Source organism: Rhea americana, unplaced genomic scaffold, assembly GCF_003343005.1.
Source record: "Rhea americana isolate MKP2758 unplaced genomic scaffold, rheAme1 scaffold_5, whole genome shotgun sequence".
Taxonomy (NCBI): Eukaryota; Metazoa; Chordata; class Aves; order Rheiformes; family Rheidae; genus Rhea; species Rhea americana.
Window position 1 is genome coordinate 8,484,716 of NW_028186645.1, and position 19,466 is coordinate 8,504,181.

General features: G+C 38.6%; 1 protein-coding gene across 1 annotated transcript in view; it reads left to right on the top strand.

Moving 5' to 3' along the window:
- The first annotated feature begins 92 nt into the window (after positions 1-92).
- The window catches only part of EML5 (EMAP like 5), a 125,839-nt gene continuing 106,465 nt past the window's right edge, over positions 93-19,466 (top strand). Inside the window, exon 1 of the mRNA XM_085317569.1 lies at positions 93-289. Coding sequence (XP_085173695.1) covers positions 93-289 — 197 coding nt within the window. The remainder of the gene's footprint in view (positions 290-19,466) is intronic.

A 19,466-nucleotide genomic window follows, 5' to 3' on the forward strand; every position in this document is an offset into this window, starting at 1 on the left:
GAGCGGAGCGGAGCGGAGGGGGCGGCCGGCCCGTCGCCCCCTTCCCGCGGGGTCTCCGGCGGCGGCGCCGAGCCGTACCCGGGCGGCGGGACATGGCTGACCGGAGCGCGCCGAGCTGCCACCTGCGGCTGGAGTGGGTCTACGGTTACCGCGGCCACCAGTGCCGCAACAACCTCTACTACACGGCGGCCAAGGAGATCGTCTACTTCGTGGCGGGGGTCGGCGTGGTCTACAGCCCCCGGGAGCACCGGCAGAAATTCTACCTGGGCCACCAGGACGACATCATCAGGTACCGCCGGCGGCGGGCGGGCCGCCTCCCGCCCGGCCCCGCCGCCGTCCCGGGCCGGAGCCGCCGTCTCGCCCCGTCTCCGCCGAAAATCCCCCTCGCGCTGTGCGGCCAGCGCGGGGAGGATCCGGGCGCCCCGAGCAGCGCGCCGTCGGGGCGGCTCGGGGACAGCGGCTCGCTCGCCGCGGGGCTGAAACTTGTGCGGCGGGACGAGCCCCGGCCGAACCGGCGGCGAGCGGGCCGCAGGGCGAGGAGGAGGAGAAGTAGTAATCTGGTGCGTTTCCTAAAGTAATTCCGCTGCGGAGGAGGTTAATCTGCAGCAGGTGGACCTTTGGCTGGCGTCTGAAAAGCGGCGGTTACGTGCGGAATTAGCGGCGCGGCTCTAACTCAYGCAGCTTTCGGGTGAAGCTGAAAACATCAGCCATTCTTGCCAAATTGAGCCTTCTCCTCTAGTTTATTGGTTCGGTTTGTGGTGAATGTTATAGGGTGCTGAAGTTCATAAAAATAATTTAAAAAACAGCACTGTAGATGCAGAAGAGGTGCGCTAGTGTTGTTTCTGAAATGTATTTTCCCTCTAAGGATGTTTTTATATGCCCTGGTGATATCAGTAGGAGAATGTGGGGAGTATGAAGGGCAGATGCAAGCCTGAGTCATCAATCTTTTCCCTTCCAGTAGGTGTCATTGCGGATGGGTTTTTAATACTGATTTCTTATGCTTTTTCTGTTTGGGTGAGAGTTAGCAGTAACCAACTGTGTAGGTAATTCACTGCACAAAATTTGTTTCTATGATGCTAAGTGCTCCAAATCATACATTCTGCTTGTGTCAGACATGAGTAACAGGTATTGCACGCGGCAAGTAAAAGGGATGCTACGTCCTTCGTGCAAGATTTTATATATATTAGAAAACTTTGCCATGGTGGCCATACATTTCTTGGTTTCAGTTTTCTTCCTGAAGAACTTACTGGTAGTTTTTTAAGTATGACTGTTAGAGTCTATTACAAGGCTATAGTATATATTTTTTTCTTAGTGTTAAAAACGCGAAGAGGAAAGTGGGCAGACAATATGCCATGATAGAATGCTGCACTGTAGGTATTGGATGTAGAATCAGAAGTTTGAATCACTATCATTTGCATCAATATCTACAGTTTTGACTTACTCACCCTAATGCAGGGAAAGGTATTTTTTTAAGAACTGTTAGCACCTCTGATGTCTGATGGTGTGGGAAATCCAGATCCACAACTGCCCATTGCACTAAGGGAGCAGTACCTCATTACTTGTTCTAATCTAAGGCTCAAGCTGCCAAAGTGTAATATTATACATTTAATGCTGTGTATGCACTACCATTCCTCCTGGTGCTTCCAGATGACCCTATTGATTTCAGTAGGACTTCTCACACCATAAGAATTAATGTGGTTTGAACTACAAGGAGGGAAATAGTTTACGGTTTCCTATGGTAACAGTTTTTTGATGTCTCTCTCTCAGCTTTGGTACAGTGTGCTAGTTTTTGCCGAAATGTGACTGAACTTATTATTCAGAATGCTACCAAGAGTGAGAAGATCTGATAAAAGTAGGAAAAATCAGGGAGAAATAATGCAATGACTTTATCTGATTTCTTGGGGATTGTACTTTGATTTATATGGCACCGTGATCAAGCATACTAGAGATTCTCCTGCTTGCATTGTACTGATGTTGAGAGAATGTAAAGCTATTTCAGTTTTCTGCAATTGGAATATTGCATGCTTCTTAAATTTACAGAAGCTATACAGAACTGTTAGCATGCTTAAAGAAGAATATTCAGTTCAAAGCAGCATTTTTTTCTAATAGTAAGATTATACTTGCAGTGATCAGCACTTCAGTTTCTGCCCTTTTTCTAAAAGCAGCATAGTGCCATTTACATGCTAGCATCCTATGTTTTTCATAACTTTATGAGTACCTGATGATGTTAGTTCGTAGTATTTCAAGCAGTTGCAGTAAAGTCAGATACTAAAGTGAATTTTTTAAAGATGGGTAGCAAACTGAGGTTATATAATACAGTAATCAGTATTGTTTCATTTACTCTCTGAAGATGTCAAATTCAGTATACTGCAAAAATTTTAATATGCTTAGTGAGCAAGTACCATATGAATTCTAAGACTTCTGTGATGTTTTAGAGTATGAAATTGCAAGCATGACTGCTTGCATTTATACAAATAAAGGGTCTCATTTGTAAAAGCAGGCCTGATGTCTGAAATCTTACGTATTTAAAGAATCAAACATGAGTGAGCCCAACTCTAGCCACAAAGATTAAACAACATAGATCGTGTGCTACATGGTGATATTACTAGTCCTCTTYATTATAAGAACCTTTATATCGTTATTACACTTTGAATAGCATTCTTATTTTAAGGAACAGTGGGAAAGAGAGGAATTGAAATCCATAAGTCTGAGATCAGTGCTTTATTTTTAATAGTAGACAGTAGTATTAAATYAATGAATGGATTGAGAGTATTTTCCTTAGAAAAATAACCTTTCCAGCACCAGTAACTAGTTTGGCTTCTTCAAAGAGATTTTTACATCTTTTTATTAAATKAAAATGTAGGAACCTGCTCTAAGATTTTTGTATGATTAGATGCTTTAATGTCATTTATTTTCAACATAAACATCTARTCTTAATCATGTTTCCAACTGTAACCTCAGTTTAACCCTGTGGTTTAATTGCATGCTGAACAGATTACAGTTTCTCTCTGTGTTTTGTCTTTTGATTCCATCAAATGTTTTTTGTAACAGAAGAGCATAACTAGGGTCACTTAGATTTCTTTATCTAGCAGAGATGTACAGAATATAATGCTTTAATGCTTGTTCAATTCAAAGAACAAACTAGTAAGAGAATCTCAGTTATTCAGCTCCAGTCTATCTCAAGAGGATTTTTTCTTGCTTTCTAGTGATCTTTCCATTTTAACCCTTCTGAGAATTAGTTTCCAAAAATCAACCCACTATTCTTGGGGATAGATAGTCTTATTTCTATCCCATTTCTTAAGCATCTGCACACTTTTACTGCTGAGTGTGTAGACACTTGTGGAAGGTGTCGCTCTAGCTGCACAATGCTTTGGAAATTTTTATCTTTTGGGAGTGCCAGTAACTGAATTCTTCCTTGAAAGTTTTACTGGGTTTTATGTGAGGGAGTAAATTAGGTAAATAAAACCTCAGCTACTTTAGCTTATTTTAGTTCTATAGGAGTGTCCACATTTTCCTTATACTCTTTTGTATTTTAGCCTGACAAAGAAATGGCATGAACGTTCACTGTGCATGTAGAAAATAAGATCCCTTGTCCAACCTGGGCTGTGTATGTGTAGGAGATACTGATTTTGGAATTGCCACTGCAAAGTTACTGATTTAAACTGTGTCTTCTGTAGGATTTCATAAACTTAAAAACCAGTTTGTGAGATGTAGATTAGTTTGCTTTATGATAGAGAGAGAGCAGACTGTGTCTCGGTATCTTAAGGTTAGATTTTTCCTTTCTTGTCTCTTTGTAATTTCAGTGGTTTAGGGAGGCATAGGTTATTTTCTGTAGATCGTCCTTTCCATGTCTGAGAACTTTTAGTAGGGTCATACTTAATCCTGATCTGTATAAAGACTTCAAAAGATACCCACTCTCAGAGTATTGTCATACTGGAAACTGATGCTTGTGTTCAGGTTTCTTATTTGTCTGGGCAAGATGAAATATAGGATTCAGTTTATGAACTTTCCCTTTCTGTGGTAGACGGGAGGAAATTGCAAACTGTGGACTCATCTACCTTTTTAATGGCTATTTGCTGAAAGGATCCTCTGATGTCACCAAGATTATTGTCTATGCATTTTTTTTCCCTTAGGCAAGCTCTGTGACTCCCTGTTCATGAGCCTTGGAGTATTGGAATTTTACTGGGAATCATTTTTTTTTTTCTTTTTTTAATATCAATGATTCTAGTTAAATCAAAAGCAGCAACTAAGATTAAACCGATGCTTCTTTTTGAGATCTTTAATAGACTTGGCAAAAATACAGAATTTGCTTTCCCTGACATCTGTCCTTCACTTCAAACTGTGGCATTGATTTTTAATCTAACCTTGTGGGCTGGCACAAAATATCCACGCAACCATCCACGTCAAAGGAAGAAGAGGAACTACGTTTCTCTGTAAAAAGGACACAAATTGAGAGAGGAAAAAAAAAGAAGAGTTATTTCTCTCTCTCTCTCTCTTTTTTTTTAAAAAAATATCCATCACGAATTAACCAGCAAATAGTAGTAYTGTTGTATATTCTTCCTAGCACTTTGATCACTGGTAAACTGTGACTCCTTTGTTAAGATGCCTATGATATATTTAAGTTTTGTTACTGAAGGTAATAGCTGGCACATCTCGTACTAGAAAAACTGCTTGAATTTGTGCTGAAAATGCCATCTCTAATTCTGCTGTAGACCAACCATAGGCTGTGACTGATAAATTCATTTTCCTRCTCATCTTGAAGTCTGTACATTTTCCCTTTCCTCAGACTGAGATAGGGGAGAGAAATCATGCAGTGTCTACACCAGCTGTTCGTATAGCTTCCTATTTTCAGGGCAAGCATAGCTTCAAGAATTTTTCAGAAAAGTCTCTCAAAGGAGACTTTTCTACCTATTGTTGTACTCTCAAAGTTAGTCTAACTTAGAATATCTAAGAAATACTCTGGCAGTGTCAATGCTACCAGTGTCAGTGCCACGTGTTGTCCATGTGGTAGGTCCAGGCTTCCRCTGTGGCTCTTGACAGTGGTTTGCAGACAAATTTTAGTAGTGCAGTGGTTAATCACATTCTGGTTTTGAATGATGGCTTTAGTCTTGTCCTCACCCTCTTGTTTCATGCGCTGTTAAAACTTCGGATAAATAGCTGTTGGGCTTCATCTGTGAAGATACTCTTTATTTCCACCACCCCCTTATATCCCTGTGCTTCCTTTTGTTCCTTTTTCATTCAATCCACCACATCAGAGAATCTTATTGAAAGAGGAGAATTTTGTTCTCAAACAAGAGCCAGACAGAATGTTTCACAAGAATGTAGGAAAAAATTATTTTATTTTCTTCTTTGCCAGTCTCCAGCCTGAGATCCACCCTAGTGCTCAAACCTCAATGAGTAATTAAAATAATTGAAAATTAGAGTATTTGCTTTCAGAGTTATCTTGTTCTTCTCTAGGATAAATGATGTATAACTCTGACCTAAACCCAAATGACAAGGACATGTGTCAAACAGTAGAACCATGTGTGGCTACAAAATTTTATCAGATGGAATTCTGTCAGTTGGTTTGGCAGCAGATTTACCAATTCTCATCATGAACTTCGCAATTGGTTTTGTATTTTGGATGTCAGGGAATATAACTGAATGCATACCATAATTGCCATTTTAGATTTTTGCTTGATTATCCAGTGGTGAGGCTGGGAATGTATTCCCAGTAGTTATACACACATATACAACACACATTTGTGACYGGTCACACAGATCAACATGGACAGACGCGCTCCACACTCATATGAACAGCACCAGCCTCATCCTATTCCCCTCTATGGCTGATCAAGAGGAAGATTTGTGGAACATACATGTGTGTACTATATGGATCTGTCCAGTAGCTAGGCTTAGACACTTGGTCCACGCAGTAGCTGGTTTGTGGATCCCTAGACTTCCCAGTTGCTGACATGTGGACATACGAGCTTTTGAGGCCCACAACCTCACTCTGTTTGCTGGTACAGTCAGTCTCATACACACAACACACACAGTGGGCCAGTAGCTGCCCTTGGGGTGTACAGCCCATCCAGTAATGGTCCTGGATCCTCACTCYTCTCAGGTACCTCATCCCTAGAGACACAAAGACAGACACACATAGGATCTTGGTGGAGACACATATGGTCTCTGCAGAAACTGGCTAGGACTCCCCTGGTCCCTCCATGTCCCTCTGTGGTTGCATGGCCAGACAAGCGTGCTGACCAGTGAGTGACCTGTTTACATACAACTAGCCTTTTTTATCCCCTTATCTCTAGTTGCCCATGTTTATTCCTCCCCAAATCACCTAGATCACACTTTCTCCACTTTTAGTTCCTCTTCTAAACATCCCATAATAAGTCTTGTACAATCCCCAAATGCTCTTCCCCTGCATTCCATACTGTGTCCCATACTCCCAAGCAGTAATCCACCTTTTAATCCCAGTGAGATTAAAGGGATTCCCCTGACTCATCTTGATGGGTTTCACACCTGGGCAATGGGGCTCATGGCTCTCCTGGACCAATTCTGGGATGAGCCCTGACATCCTTTCCCTGAGCAATGATTTGGGTTCCCCTCACCTGCTGTTGCACCTCTGTGCCTCTGTGTGGTTGCAGATAAGTATTTTATCATATAACCCAATGTTCTCCTAATCGGAAATAAAACCAGAGAGGGCCAAACCATCCTCTCTCTTTAGACATCACAGGTATCTGTTTTATCTCCTGGGAGAGTTATGCCCCTGGAGCAGAAGGGTTAGTGCAGCTGTAGGGTACCTTCTAAGGGGCTTGTAGGTCTGTGTGGATCTGATGTGTTGAGTCTTACAGTCCCACTTCTCAGGAATGGTCACTGTAGGATCAGAGTAGCTCAGATTCAGGGTAACCCCGTATAATCTTGTCTGGACCTGCAGGGGATTACCCTTCTCTTGTCTTATTTTTGTATCTTGGTGGCAGTGCTGAGATGTGTTTTGGTTCTGCAGGCTGGTGTAGAGTGCTTTGTTACTTCAGTCCATGGATAGATCTGTTCCCATCACTGTCCTGCATCATCAAGGGCTAGGACAACTAGCCTAAATTTTACCCARAGTTTGAGTGATGACTGAGCCCTGTTCCTGGACTTGGCATGTTAACCCACTTTATTAATGAGGTGCATTTACGTGGGTAATCCCTTTTCCCATATCATTAGCATTTCCATTAAAAGAAAACTGCTGTCCCTGTGTAAGCCACTCTGCAGTACAAATGATGTGTAAAAGCTCTGGCAGTTGCAGGGCTGTTGTTCCCTGAGGTTCCCTGCTCCAGTCCACGTTCTTTGATCTCAACAAAGGTGTTCTGCACTTCAAATACTGCCCAAAGGACCACCCAGTTCCAGACACAACGTCCGCCCAGCCCTTGACATATAAATAGATACAGGCATAGATACAAACACAGACCAATATACTTCCCAGATCACACCAACCAAACAATATGGAGGAGCTGTGCAAACTAATTCTTCTCCAGTACAGCTCTGATGGTTTCAGGGACTGTGCTTGCCTGAAGTTCCTTTGTCCAATCCATGTTCTTTAATATCAGTTAGGTTTTGCAATTTAGATTGGAATTCCATATATCCTGATGCATTACTCCACAGCCCTTGATCCATAACATATAGATACACCTATAGATACATATATAGATGTAGCTACATATACCTCGCAATTATTTTAATTAAGCAATGGATGGACTGCTCATTTTACCATCTCCAAAAAGCAACTCTTTGSATGCCATGTGCATTCCATATCCTTTTTTCCGAGCAGTAGTCTTTGTTATTTATGGAAACTAACCTCCTAAATTATTTCTACAGTCATAGTCTTTGAAGAAAGCTGGTCATTCGCCTTGAATCCTTTAATGAATTTACTGAGGGAAAACAAGAACAAAACCCATATCATGGTTATGCCTGTAATCTGGAGTGGATCACATACAGTAACAGCTCAGAATGTTGCTTGGGTAATACTTGGAAATTCTACAATGTGCCTGCAACCTGCATTATTAGGGGTAGTCATAGGAAACAAATCTTTGTTCTGAAGTCCCACAGGAGGTCTTTGGTAAAGTGTCTGTCCTATTTAGCAAATGTTAGATCAAGAAAGGGTGGGATAGTATTAAAACATGCGTAATTTTGAGCACCAGTTTCTGAGTTTGGAAAGTCTGCTAAGTTGAAGCTACCTCTGGCATCTTGCAGTCAGTAGGTTTTGCGCGTGTGCCTTTGATTTGCAGCAGTCACAGGCTGAYAGTGAAAGATATATGCAGCATTTTCACCTGTCTGTTCTCAGTAGCCACACACCACTTTATTCCCTGACAGCAAGAAGTACACAGAGTAGGTAGCTACAGCAGCAGCAGTTGGCACAGGTCGCCTCCTATGGGACACTTGAGTCCGAGATTTATGGACGACTGGATGCATATCCCTTCATGGGATGGTTGCATGCCTTGCCATTATGTCAGGTCTTTGAAAAAGGAAAATTAATGCTATTTTGCATGAGGTGAGGTAATGCTTCTTGGGAAGGAGGCAACGTTAACTGAGATGAGATTCTGATAATCCTGCAAGGAGAATGAAGTGGTCTTGTCTACTGTTGATGCAGGCCAGAAAATCTGAGCAACAGAATGAGAAACATAGAAGGAAAATCATCTACCAGTTTCCTACTGAAGACTGTGAAACCAGCTATACACAATTACAAGCAAGTTCAGAGTTGGTAACACAAACAATAATCTTTGTGTCTTCTGTGATACTGTCCGTTTGGCGACCTTCCCCATGTTAGGAGAAGCCTGCTGTATTTCCTTATTCACTGAAACCTTCTGGACACTGTAATGAAGACCCTACATTGAAAACAAATGACTGTTCACGCAGAGAAATGATTGTCCAACCAAAACTCAAACCGAAGCCCAAGTAGCTTGGTTCTGAGAGCTTCAGGAATCTGACAGCAAACGTCTGTTTTCAATCTTCTTCCCACATGCAAATTCAAATAAAAGTCATTTTATGTAAGTCTATATTTAGTTAAGGAAACTCTTTTGAAATTCTATTTTCATAAAGAAAAGTAGGCAGAATAGATTCAGTGTTTGTTGTATAATGGAATATTTTTCTGGGAAACCTGATAACTTTAATAGTGGTAATCATGGGAAAAATATGAATTCTTTGCTGAGAAAACAAAATTAAAAGGCAAAATGATCTGAACCTTGTATCTGAAGAAGGTCTTTACATTTTGAACAGCAGAGTTTCTGCTGTGTACACAGCTCACTAGGACTGCTGAGGAAATTCTGTGAAACTTCTGTCCTGTGAACTTGTGTAGTCAGAAGATGTTACCATTGATGTACTTGTACCTTATGCAGAAACACAGGTAGCCAAAGATTTAGTTAATGCAAAATTCATTTTGGCATACAGTGATGCACAGTAGCAAGACTTTGAAAGCTGTCCCCATGCTTCTTCACTAGTTTGTCCTGAGTATCAGTACTAATGCAAGAGCCCTGATTTTTTAAACATACTCAGAGGGGTCACAGCTGTTATAACTGATCATATGGTTGAAATAGTATGGAAATTATTGAAATAATATGGACATTGTCTCTTGATAATGTCGGTGTGAGTACAGACAGAGGTGGTTAACTCAAGGTGGAAACTATGAGACTCGCAAAATAGATATAGTGAGAGAATTGACTGCTTCTGTTAATTCAGTTACTGCACCTGTTCTRTAGATCAACAGAGAATGTGTATTTGTGGACATGGTTGATATGTATTGAAAAAAATTCCATGTTTACAGGGTGAGGAGAATGTCAAAGAAGTCTGTGTTTTCACTGAAGCAGCACCAGAATTTCTGAGGCCATAGTAGATCATTAGTTCCAAGATGCTTGAAGGGACTTTGACTTGTTCAAGTCATTGTTTTTGTTCTGTTTTTGGGCCAAGATCTCACGGAGTTTTTAGAAGATCTATGATGTGTAAATACTGTTTAATTTCTTGGAGAAATAATTAATACAAATCTGACATTCACATTTCAGAGATTAATTATGAGATGCTAAAAGTAATATGCATTTTTGAAAGAAAAAGCACTTCTATGTACTTTTAAATTAATTATTAGAATTTGGATTTTTTCTCTGGTGTAGTAGCCASTGATGAAAATGAAAAATTAGAATTTGAAACTCTAGTCACTCATCGATGAAAAATTGGGAGCTTATAAAATGAAGGAAATAAGTGTCTTAAATATACCTAAGAGCCTGTAGTTAATTAGCACGAATCAAAAAATATGCCATTTGGTGAAAGTGAGTGAAAATATCATACATAAAGACAGAAGATTGGCACAAGTATACAATTTTGATATCTGAGAATTGGGTAAGCATATCTGTTCACTTTGTGTGAGAAAATGTGCTCTGAAAAGAAGAGCAGGCTCAGGAGTTTGTCTCTTCTCAAAAGCAGCAGCTGAAGGATTGTTCTTCGTTGTCATAGCTGATGAGAAGCTTGGGTTCTTGCTTTGAAGAGACAAAGCAATATAATGGTGAAATCATTTAGTGTGTTTAATTGCAAGAGTTTTTTTTATAGCAACCCGAATAAATCAAATAGGTTAAATTAGCAAGACAGCATACTATTTTGTGACTGGTTTATTTTCCCTATTGAATAGGGAAAATTTTGTAGGAAAATTTGGAGGAGTTGATTTTTCCAGAAAGTTTAGATTTTGCGTTAAAAATCAGGTCTTATTCTTAGTTTTTTCTAGGTTTATATGTTGCCACGTTTGTCTTATTTATACTAAAGATAAATCCATTTACTCTCACTTTGTCATCTGCAGATGTTCTTTAAGAGCATAATCAGTTTATTTCCCTCCATTAAAAAACTCCTGTCTTAATGGGACCTAAATTATGTCATAATTAAACTAATCAGTTCTCTTATGAGCCTCTAACTCAAGTATCTGTTGACTGTTTATCAGTCAAAATGGTATTTCTTACAGCAAAAGTAATTACTAGTAGAATGAGTGAGATAATTGCTCTGATGACCACTTTATTTCATTCAGTGGTTCACAAGGACCAAGTCACAATTAATCTCTGTCCATTTTTTTATGTTAAGTGACCTCAAATTTTCTTGTGCGTAAAACTCAGGAGGGAAGATTTGCTTTCATATCTCAGATGGAGAGAGAATGATCTGCTTTTTCCTTGAGAAAAGCTTTTTTGACAGTTTATTAAAGTACTTTTCCTTGGCATCACTCCTAACTACCTACTAAATACCTCCTAACACATCCTACTAAATAAATTCGCAGTTGAAGCAGATGTGCAGAAAACTGGTAGGGCTCCTTAGAAAAAGTTGTTTCTTTGTAGAACTGTTCTCTTGAAAACCACCATTTTTTCATGCTGCTTCCTCTTCTGCAGCAATTCAGCTGAGCAGCTTTGAATTTATATGCATATGTATTTTATCAGATTTTTCTCCTGGGGTGTAGTATCATGCTCCCTTGGTCGGTTTGGGAGGGCGGTGCTATGATCAGGATTCAGAWGAGAATTTTCTACTCCTTAGTGGAACATGGCATAAATCTTCTGAAAATGGAACTATACAAAAGTCTTTGAAGAAGTTCTTACCTACCAGGTAAGAAAGAAGAAACCCCTGTTTGACAGAAGGAACAAGTGAGGAGACAAGGTATGAAGAGGCATATCTGTTTTACAGGGGCAGCACCCAGATGAAGGCATCTATTTCCCTGCAAACTCTACCTGAATTTCAGTTATTCTGTTTCTGGACATTGCTCAGAGGCTCTGTCTTAAGAGCTTCTCTTCAGAGGGTGTTTGAAACTCCAAGCTCTCCACTTGCCAGTTGAAAGGAGGACTAGGCTTTCATTCATTCTTTCATTCTTGTCGTGATTGTAGGTAGTTTTGGAAGACAGTTTCTGTTGGTCCATTTCTGGCCTATGCTTCTTCCTGAATGTTTCTAAATTAAGGCAGCAGCAGAAAATCCACCTGATTATTGACTGCCCATACATGAAGCTAGGAATCGTTAAATTGACCAAAGTCTTGTTAGTTTTGTTTGGTGATTTTTTTTTTTAGCAAAAGTTTATGGATAACATGAGATGCTGTTTGTGGGTAGATTAAGACAGATATTGCTTGCTTGTTTTATCATATGTAGAAGAATTTCTTAATCAGTGATTCTTCGTATGTCAGTGGAGTGGACTCATGGCATCTTTTTATATGCTATGTGCTAATTAATTTTTCAGTTCTAACTTTATAAGATAGCATACAGAATACTTCTTGGAACTATTCTGGGATATATGTATTGTATCAGGCAATATGTAGTAGATTTTGTTTGTGAGATTTATTGTTGAATTTTAATTATTTTTTAACCAAAAGTTATGTTTGTCATCTTTTTAAAATTTATTTTGCTTGGATTTAATTGGATAAAATGAAATATTTTGGGAATAAGTATGCCTTACTACTTACTTACTAATAAGAATAAAGTAGTTCATGGATTCGGTTTTGAAATGGAACTGGAACGTGCTTGTTGTTTCATATGCATGCATAGCATTAAACTACTTAATTAAAACTACATAGATATAAATATCAAAAAATATCCACCAGAAATGAACGGTTAAAACATACCGGAAGTTGATTAAAAGAGATTGACACAGCAAGGAGCTACAGGCTTGCAAACTTGCCTTCATGTTTCATGCTTTTCATAGCCAGCAGTCACATCACCTTCTGATCTGATTCTGTCAGCACTCACAGCCAGGGTCAGATCGGGTCAATACAGAAATGAGAAAACATCTTGGTGCTGTAGGAAATGCTTTTCTTGAATTGGAAGTTGGCTCTTTTTCTGAGAACTACTGCGACAGCATGAGGTTGTAGGACAGCATGTCACAGAAGAACAGGAAATACTACTGAAGGCTTAATAATATTTGATCATTAAAAATTCAAAAGCATTTTATGTAGAAATTCTGAGGCCTGCCSTGTTCTTTGCATTTCTCCAAATTGCAATCAAAGTAATTATATTGCTCCTTCACTACATTTTAGGTGTTTTCATTTGTTAGTCATCCTCTTGATACGTGAAGGAAAGTAGAAAATGTACCTGGCTGATTTCTTTTCATAACAGCATTATTAAGTTAATTTATTACTGTGTTTACAGTGTTGAAATGATAGCATACATAGTGATAGGCAGTAGCTGGATACGTTTGAATAAAATAGTACTTCTGAACGGTTTGTCTGAAGTCAATGCAAAATTAAAAACGTCTTTACGACAAAATCAGCTTCAGATTTAAAAGTTAATTACGTAAGAGTTGATCTTTTTTTTTCTTTAAATGTTTAAGATTAAAAACATAGTACGCTAATCCTGTCTAACTTATGGAAATTTGAGTTTAGATGTTAGTGTAATTTTTGACGTAAGTACTCTATTTTTTTTCAAAATACAAAAAACATTTTGAGAGAAAAGTAGAAATAATTATAGAACATCCTCCAAATTAGAAAGAATTAATACATCATCTAAAATTTTTGGTTTACATTGGCTTACATTGACATAAAACTAGAAAAGATAGATTTAGTTATACATTTTATAGTATTGCAAATTATTTTTTAATTCTCAATATAATTTACCATATTTTTAAAAATACTATATTCCAGTTACAGACAGAGTTATGTTTATGATTTAGGACAGTCAAATCCATCAGCAAAAATTTTCAAAGAAAAATAATTTATTATTCAAAAAGATCACAAAGCTGTCTAATTTGGATTGATAAAGATCAGTCATGTACTCGATTTAAAATTTATATACAGACTTATATACTGAATTTTTTTAAGATACCTTTAAAATTATAATGCTATTGTAGTATTACCAATTGTATTGTTTTATTCACAAGAGATTTTTATTTTGCTTGGAAGTGCCTGGTGCTTTTGATGCTTTCACATGGCAGATAAAGTTACTGAGCCCCTGGAATGACATGCAATTATGTTATGGGAGCATAAGTTATGTGCCATTGTGTAAAATTTCCCTTGGCTATCTTAATAATTCAGTTAAGCGGCTAACCTAGATGCTATTGAATGTTTTCTTAAAAATAGATATAGTCAAGATTTTCTGCACAGTGAGATTCTGCTGTGCGTGCCATCCGGTTTAGTGTTAATTTCCTGGGCACATCAGTGGAACACCTTACAAAATATTATAGGTACATATAACTTGCATTAGGACTCTCAGATTGCCCTGATTACTACAGTGGCTACAAAGACGTTTATTTTTACAAGAAATTCATAGAGTCATAGAATCAGTAAGGTTGGAAGGAACCCCCCTGCTCAAGCAGGGTCACCTAGAGCATGTTAGCCAGGGTTGCATCCAGGCAGGCCTTGAAGATCTCCAGAGAAGGAGACTCCACAACCTCTYTGRGCAACCTGTGCCAGTGCTCCGTCACTCTCACAGTGAAGAAATTCCCCRTCACGTTCAGGCGGAACTTCCTGTGCTTCAATTTCTGCCCATTGCCTCTTGTCSTGTCACATGGGACAACTGAAAAGAGTTTGTCCCCATCCCCTTGACACCCTCCCTTCAGGTACTTGTATACATTGATAAGATCCCCCCTCCGTCTTCTCTTCCCCAGGCTGAAGAGGCCCAGCTCTCGCAGCCATTCCTCATAGGGCAGGTGCTGTAGCCCTCTGATCACCTTCGTAGCCCTATGCTGGACTCTCTCCAGGAGCTCCATGTCTTTGTTGTAGTGGGGAGCCCAGAACTGGACCCAGTACTCGTGATGAGGCCTCAGCAGGGCTGAGKARAGGGRCAGGATCACCTCCCTCGACCTGCTGGCMACACTGTTCCTCATGCACCCCAGGATACCATTGGYCTTCCTGGCCACAAGGGCCCATTGCTGGCTCATGGTCAATGTGTCATCCAGCAGCACTCCCAGGTCTTTCTCTGCAGAGCTGCTCTCCAGGTCAGCCCCCAGCRTGTACTGGTGCRTGGGGTTATTTTTTCCTAGGTGTAGGACCCTGTACTTGCCCTTGTTGAACCTCATGAGGTTCCTCTCTGCCCARCTCTCCAGCCTGTCCAGGTCTCTCTGAATGTCAGCACAGCCCTCAGGTATATCAGCCACTCCTCCCAGCTTGGTATCATCCGCAAACTTGCTGAGGAGGCACTCTGTCCCCTCATCCAGGTCATTGATGACAAAGTTGAACAGGATGGGACCCAGTACTGATCCCTGGGGGACTCCACTAGCCACAGGCCTCCAACTGGACTCCACGCCACTGATGACAACCCTCTGAGCTCTGTCTTTCAGCCAGTTCTCAATCCACCTCACTGTCCACTCACCTAACCCACACTTCCTGAGCTTATCTAGGAGGATGCCATGGGAGAGTGTCAAAAGCTCTTCCCTCATCTACCTAGCCAGTCATTCCATCATAGAATTACCTAGCTCATTATCATCTGTATTGTTACTGTAGATGTTATACTAATAATAATAATAGACATTACCCTTCAAAATACAGTGCTTGATTTGCAGCARGGTCAAAATCAGCAGCAAAATGGCCTTAACCTTTGGTAGCAAATTATACGCTACTATTGTTAAGACAAACTTGTGATGTCTGTCAGTCATATTCCAAAAGATACATTGAAATTTTCTGTGGTCTCTGTGTACTCACATGATAGCAACAAAACTTTCAGAGACTTACGGTTGACCGCCTTTACTTTCAAATTCCTGTCTTTGTGCTTCAGCTTGCTGTTCAGTTACGAACATGACAAAAGTGCTGTCAGAGTTACTCAGAAAGTGGACAAACTGTGTTACTTGTTAGTGGCTGACAGCTGATTGGAGTGAARTTAGTCTTAGAGACATCATCATCATCCTGTGAACATGAAGAAAATTGTTCTTCAAAGGCCATATCTTTACATAGTACTATTATTTTAGCAATACGTTATTACATTTCTATACTGCTTCTGAAGGAAAAAGTTTTGACCATTTCTATTAGAAAAGTGAGTTTTCTTCATACTTTACTTAGCTTCTAGAGAATATCCATATTATTAATTCTCTGTTGAAGTACTGGATCTCTTCTACAGAGCAACTTTTCTAGACCTAATTGAAAAAGACTTTCTGTTAGCTGGAAGTCATCGTTATTATTGAGAGGTTTCTTGGTAGGCTTTTTTCTTTTCAGTTGAATCTGTAAGATAGTGCTTGATGCTTATCCTCCCATTAAAGCCTTGGATATTCAGATTTTATTCCGGAAGATGCAGGGGACAATCCATCCAACAGTTTTTCTTGTTTTTCATGTTTCATGATACTCTTTCAAGCTTTTCCAGAGGATTTTTTCTTTGTAGTGCCTATTGCTTTAGTCTGCGTATTAAACAGTTGGACATCCTAACCATTATGCTCAGATCAGTCATTCATTTGCTTTAAAAACATTGGTTACTTCCTCTGAAGTCAGAAAAAAAAAAAGAAAAGAAAAAAAAATCTGATTCTAACTCCTGTCCTAATAATGAAGTCCAAGGTCTTACTGCTTAAATATCCATAGAGTCATCTTTAATGAATATTTTTAAGGATTTTCTTTTCTGTTTGGATGTATCTTAGTATTTTTTTTTCTGTGGAGGAAAACATTGTTTTGCTTGGAATGATATTCCTATCCTGAAAATCAGTGGATTAATACAAAAGCAATAATAACTGCTCTTGAGCTCTGAGTTGAAATTTTCTTTTCTTGAACTGAGGTAAGCCATTTTATTCACAGGAATAAATTATTTCAGATAGTACAAATATTAAACAGTATTACTAGATGTTAAGACAGGTTTGTGGAAATAACATACACTTCAGATTAATTCCGAGAGATTTCTTTGTGTTCCATTCAGCTAACATACTGTTGGGATGCCTACCCGATCTCAGAGCCAGTCCTCAGTAAATCTTCACCTAGGCACAGGCTGCACTAAAAGTAATCCTAATTTTGGTAGTTAGTGGGTGGGATTTGTTGTTAGCACAAGAGGACACTGAAGCTGACCTTGGAATTCTCTTTAGGTTCTTCTTCCTCTTCACACAGATTACTGTGATCTGTAAGTTGGACTGGATAACTGTTTAATTCAAACTCGAGAAACAAACATTTGCCTAATATTTGACAGAAGTACAGCTGTAGTGAGGGCTATGAGAGCAGCATGATGCCTTCACAAGAGCCTTGTTCTCCCTAGAGGGGAGAGCCAGGCCAAAAAGATAATTTGTATCTTCTTCCCCAAGGACTCTCCATGGCTTCGGGTAAAAGTTACTTGTACAGGATGATGAGGACCCTTGCTTCCAGAAGAGAAGCTTTTTTTAAGGAGGTTGCTGACCAAGAACTGCATTTTGAGAAAAGTTCAAAGGTTTTATTACCATTTATAGTGTAGAATTCACTAGAATTTAATTCCAGTTTTCRGAATCCCAATTTGCTTTTGAAGGTAACCAGAGCCTGGAGGGCACTGGTAGAAAGAACGCAACTTTAAGGTTCCTGTGAAGCTTGAGGAAGTGATGTGCTAAAGTTAATCAAGAATTACGCTGTTTATCTTCCATTAATATGCCTTAGCAGACAAATATATGTAGATTTGAATTGAAATAAAAGCTGCCTGTCTTAAGAGTGCTCTAACTACTGTTTTGTTTTCCCACTTCATTAAATCATGTAAGTTCCATATGCTTCTGAACTACATTTTTTCCAGCCATATTACATTCTAGCAATCTTAATCAACACAAATTTGACCAAAATTTGTTGAATAAATCAGGCTCTTGGAGGTGACTTGAATGTTTTGATGCATATTTTACCTAATAACAGTGTTGCAGTATCCTTTGGACTTCATAGTTGAAGAAAAAATAAAAAAGAATACTAAACTAGGATTTTAATAAGAAGAAAGAAGTTTATTTATTCTAAAGCAATCCTCTAAAACTGATTTAAATAGCTGGTTAAAAGGGTATTATAGACATTGTCAAAATAAATGAGCYAGTTGATGAGCAGTATTACTTAGAGGGAAGTCTTCATAGAGAGGATTAATCTGATTATTAAATTATTATAAGGCTGTATTTGCTAGACATATGCAGAAGATGATACATCACTGACTTTGCATAACTGTCAAGACCTACTGTTAATTGTAGAATACATGTGTTGTAATGTATYAGATATAAGATAAATAGCTTGGTTAGTAAAGGTGTTTAATTTATGATGAAAATATGCTCTACTTTTAGGGATTAAATTTCTTATGTAGAAAAAAAATATTTCAGATGATCAGATTGCTTGAAATTCCCTGCCACTTCACACCCCTCAAAAAAGAGAAACCTATCCAAAGAATTAGAGCTATAAATTTGAAGAGAATAATATGTTGTATTGAACAAATTGATTGGCTTTATAACACCATAGGTTGTGTACTTGCATTGATGGTTCAGCTAGATGTGTGACAGATAACATACAGGAGAATATTTCTTCTTATGTTGTGTTGATTCTTGGGTGTATTATATCTGTGTGTGTGCGCACGCCTTCATACAAGCTATATCGTATTACATATTTGATGTAAAATAATACATTAATAGAAAGCTTAATTTGAGTGAAGAATTCAACTGAACTAGGGATAGAAGAGAAACAAAATTGTAGGAAATGACAGATGTAACAGTAAAGCAAGTGTGTCCAAGCTAAAAACAATGTTTATAAGGTGTCCATAATTATAGTAAAATCATTATGATCTCATCTCTAACTCATACTTTCCATTTTTGGTTACATATTCTATTTTGTCTTTAGCAGAATTAGAATATGAAGTTTGTAGACATAACAACAGTTTTATAACTAAAAGACAAGCCAGAAGAGTTGTTTTACTGCTTTGTTTCTGTTTATGTAGTGCATTTTTGTGACTAAAACTGCTTTGATATAATGTTGTAAATAATAGTAACTACAATTTTCTTCATTGTACATGCTTATTTTAATAGAAAGTCTTCTGAAAACCTTTTCGCAGGCTGTAGTAAAGATATCTACAAACTTTATACCTACATGCAGATACTCCTATACAGTTTTCTAAAATTAACTGGAAAAAAATAACTAAAGGTAGAAATCACTTAAAAACTTGTAAGCAATTTAGTCATTTGAAGGTGAATGTGGAGCTTGTCATTAGACTGATGACATGAGAAGTGATGTCTCCATTCTATCAAAGCAGCTTGGACACAGAATGAGTGGATTAATTCTACGTTTTGCTTAGCTGACAGCTATATAAACCTCCTCCTGACTTTTAGAACTATGTTAATCCTCGTTCTCTGTTTATAATCCCTCTGCAAGAGCAAGCAAGGTGAATGATGCTTTAGCATTAGATCAAGACAAAGGCATCTGACAGCATCTGGAAATTGCCTGAAGATTTACTGTGGTAAATGTGACACCTTAAGTTAGATTTTCTTCCAGAGTACTTGCATAGAAAGAACAGGAAAATTTGGAAAAACTGGTAAAGGTTTGGGTTTGAGTTTTTTAGATCTAGTTTGCATTTTAGATGATATTTGCATTTTTAATTACCATTTTAATTACATTTTTACTTTA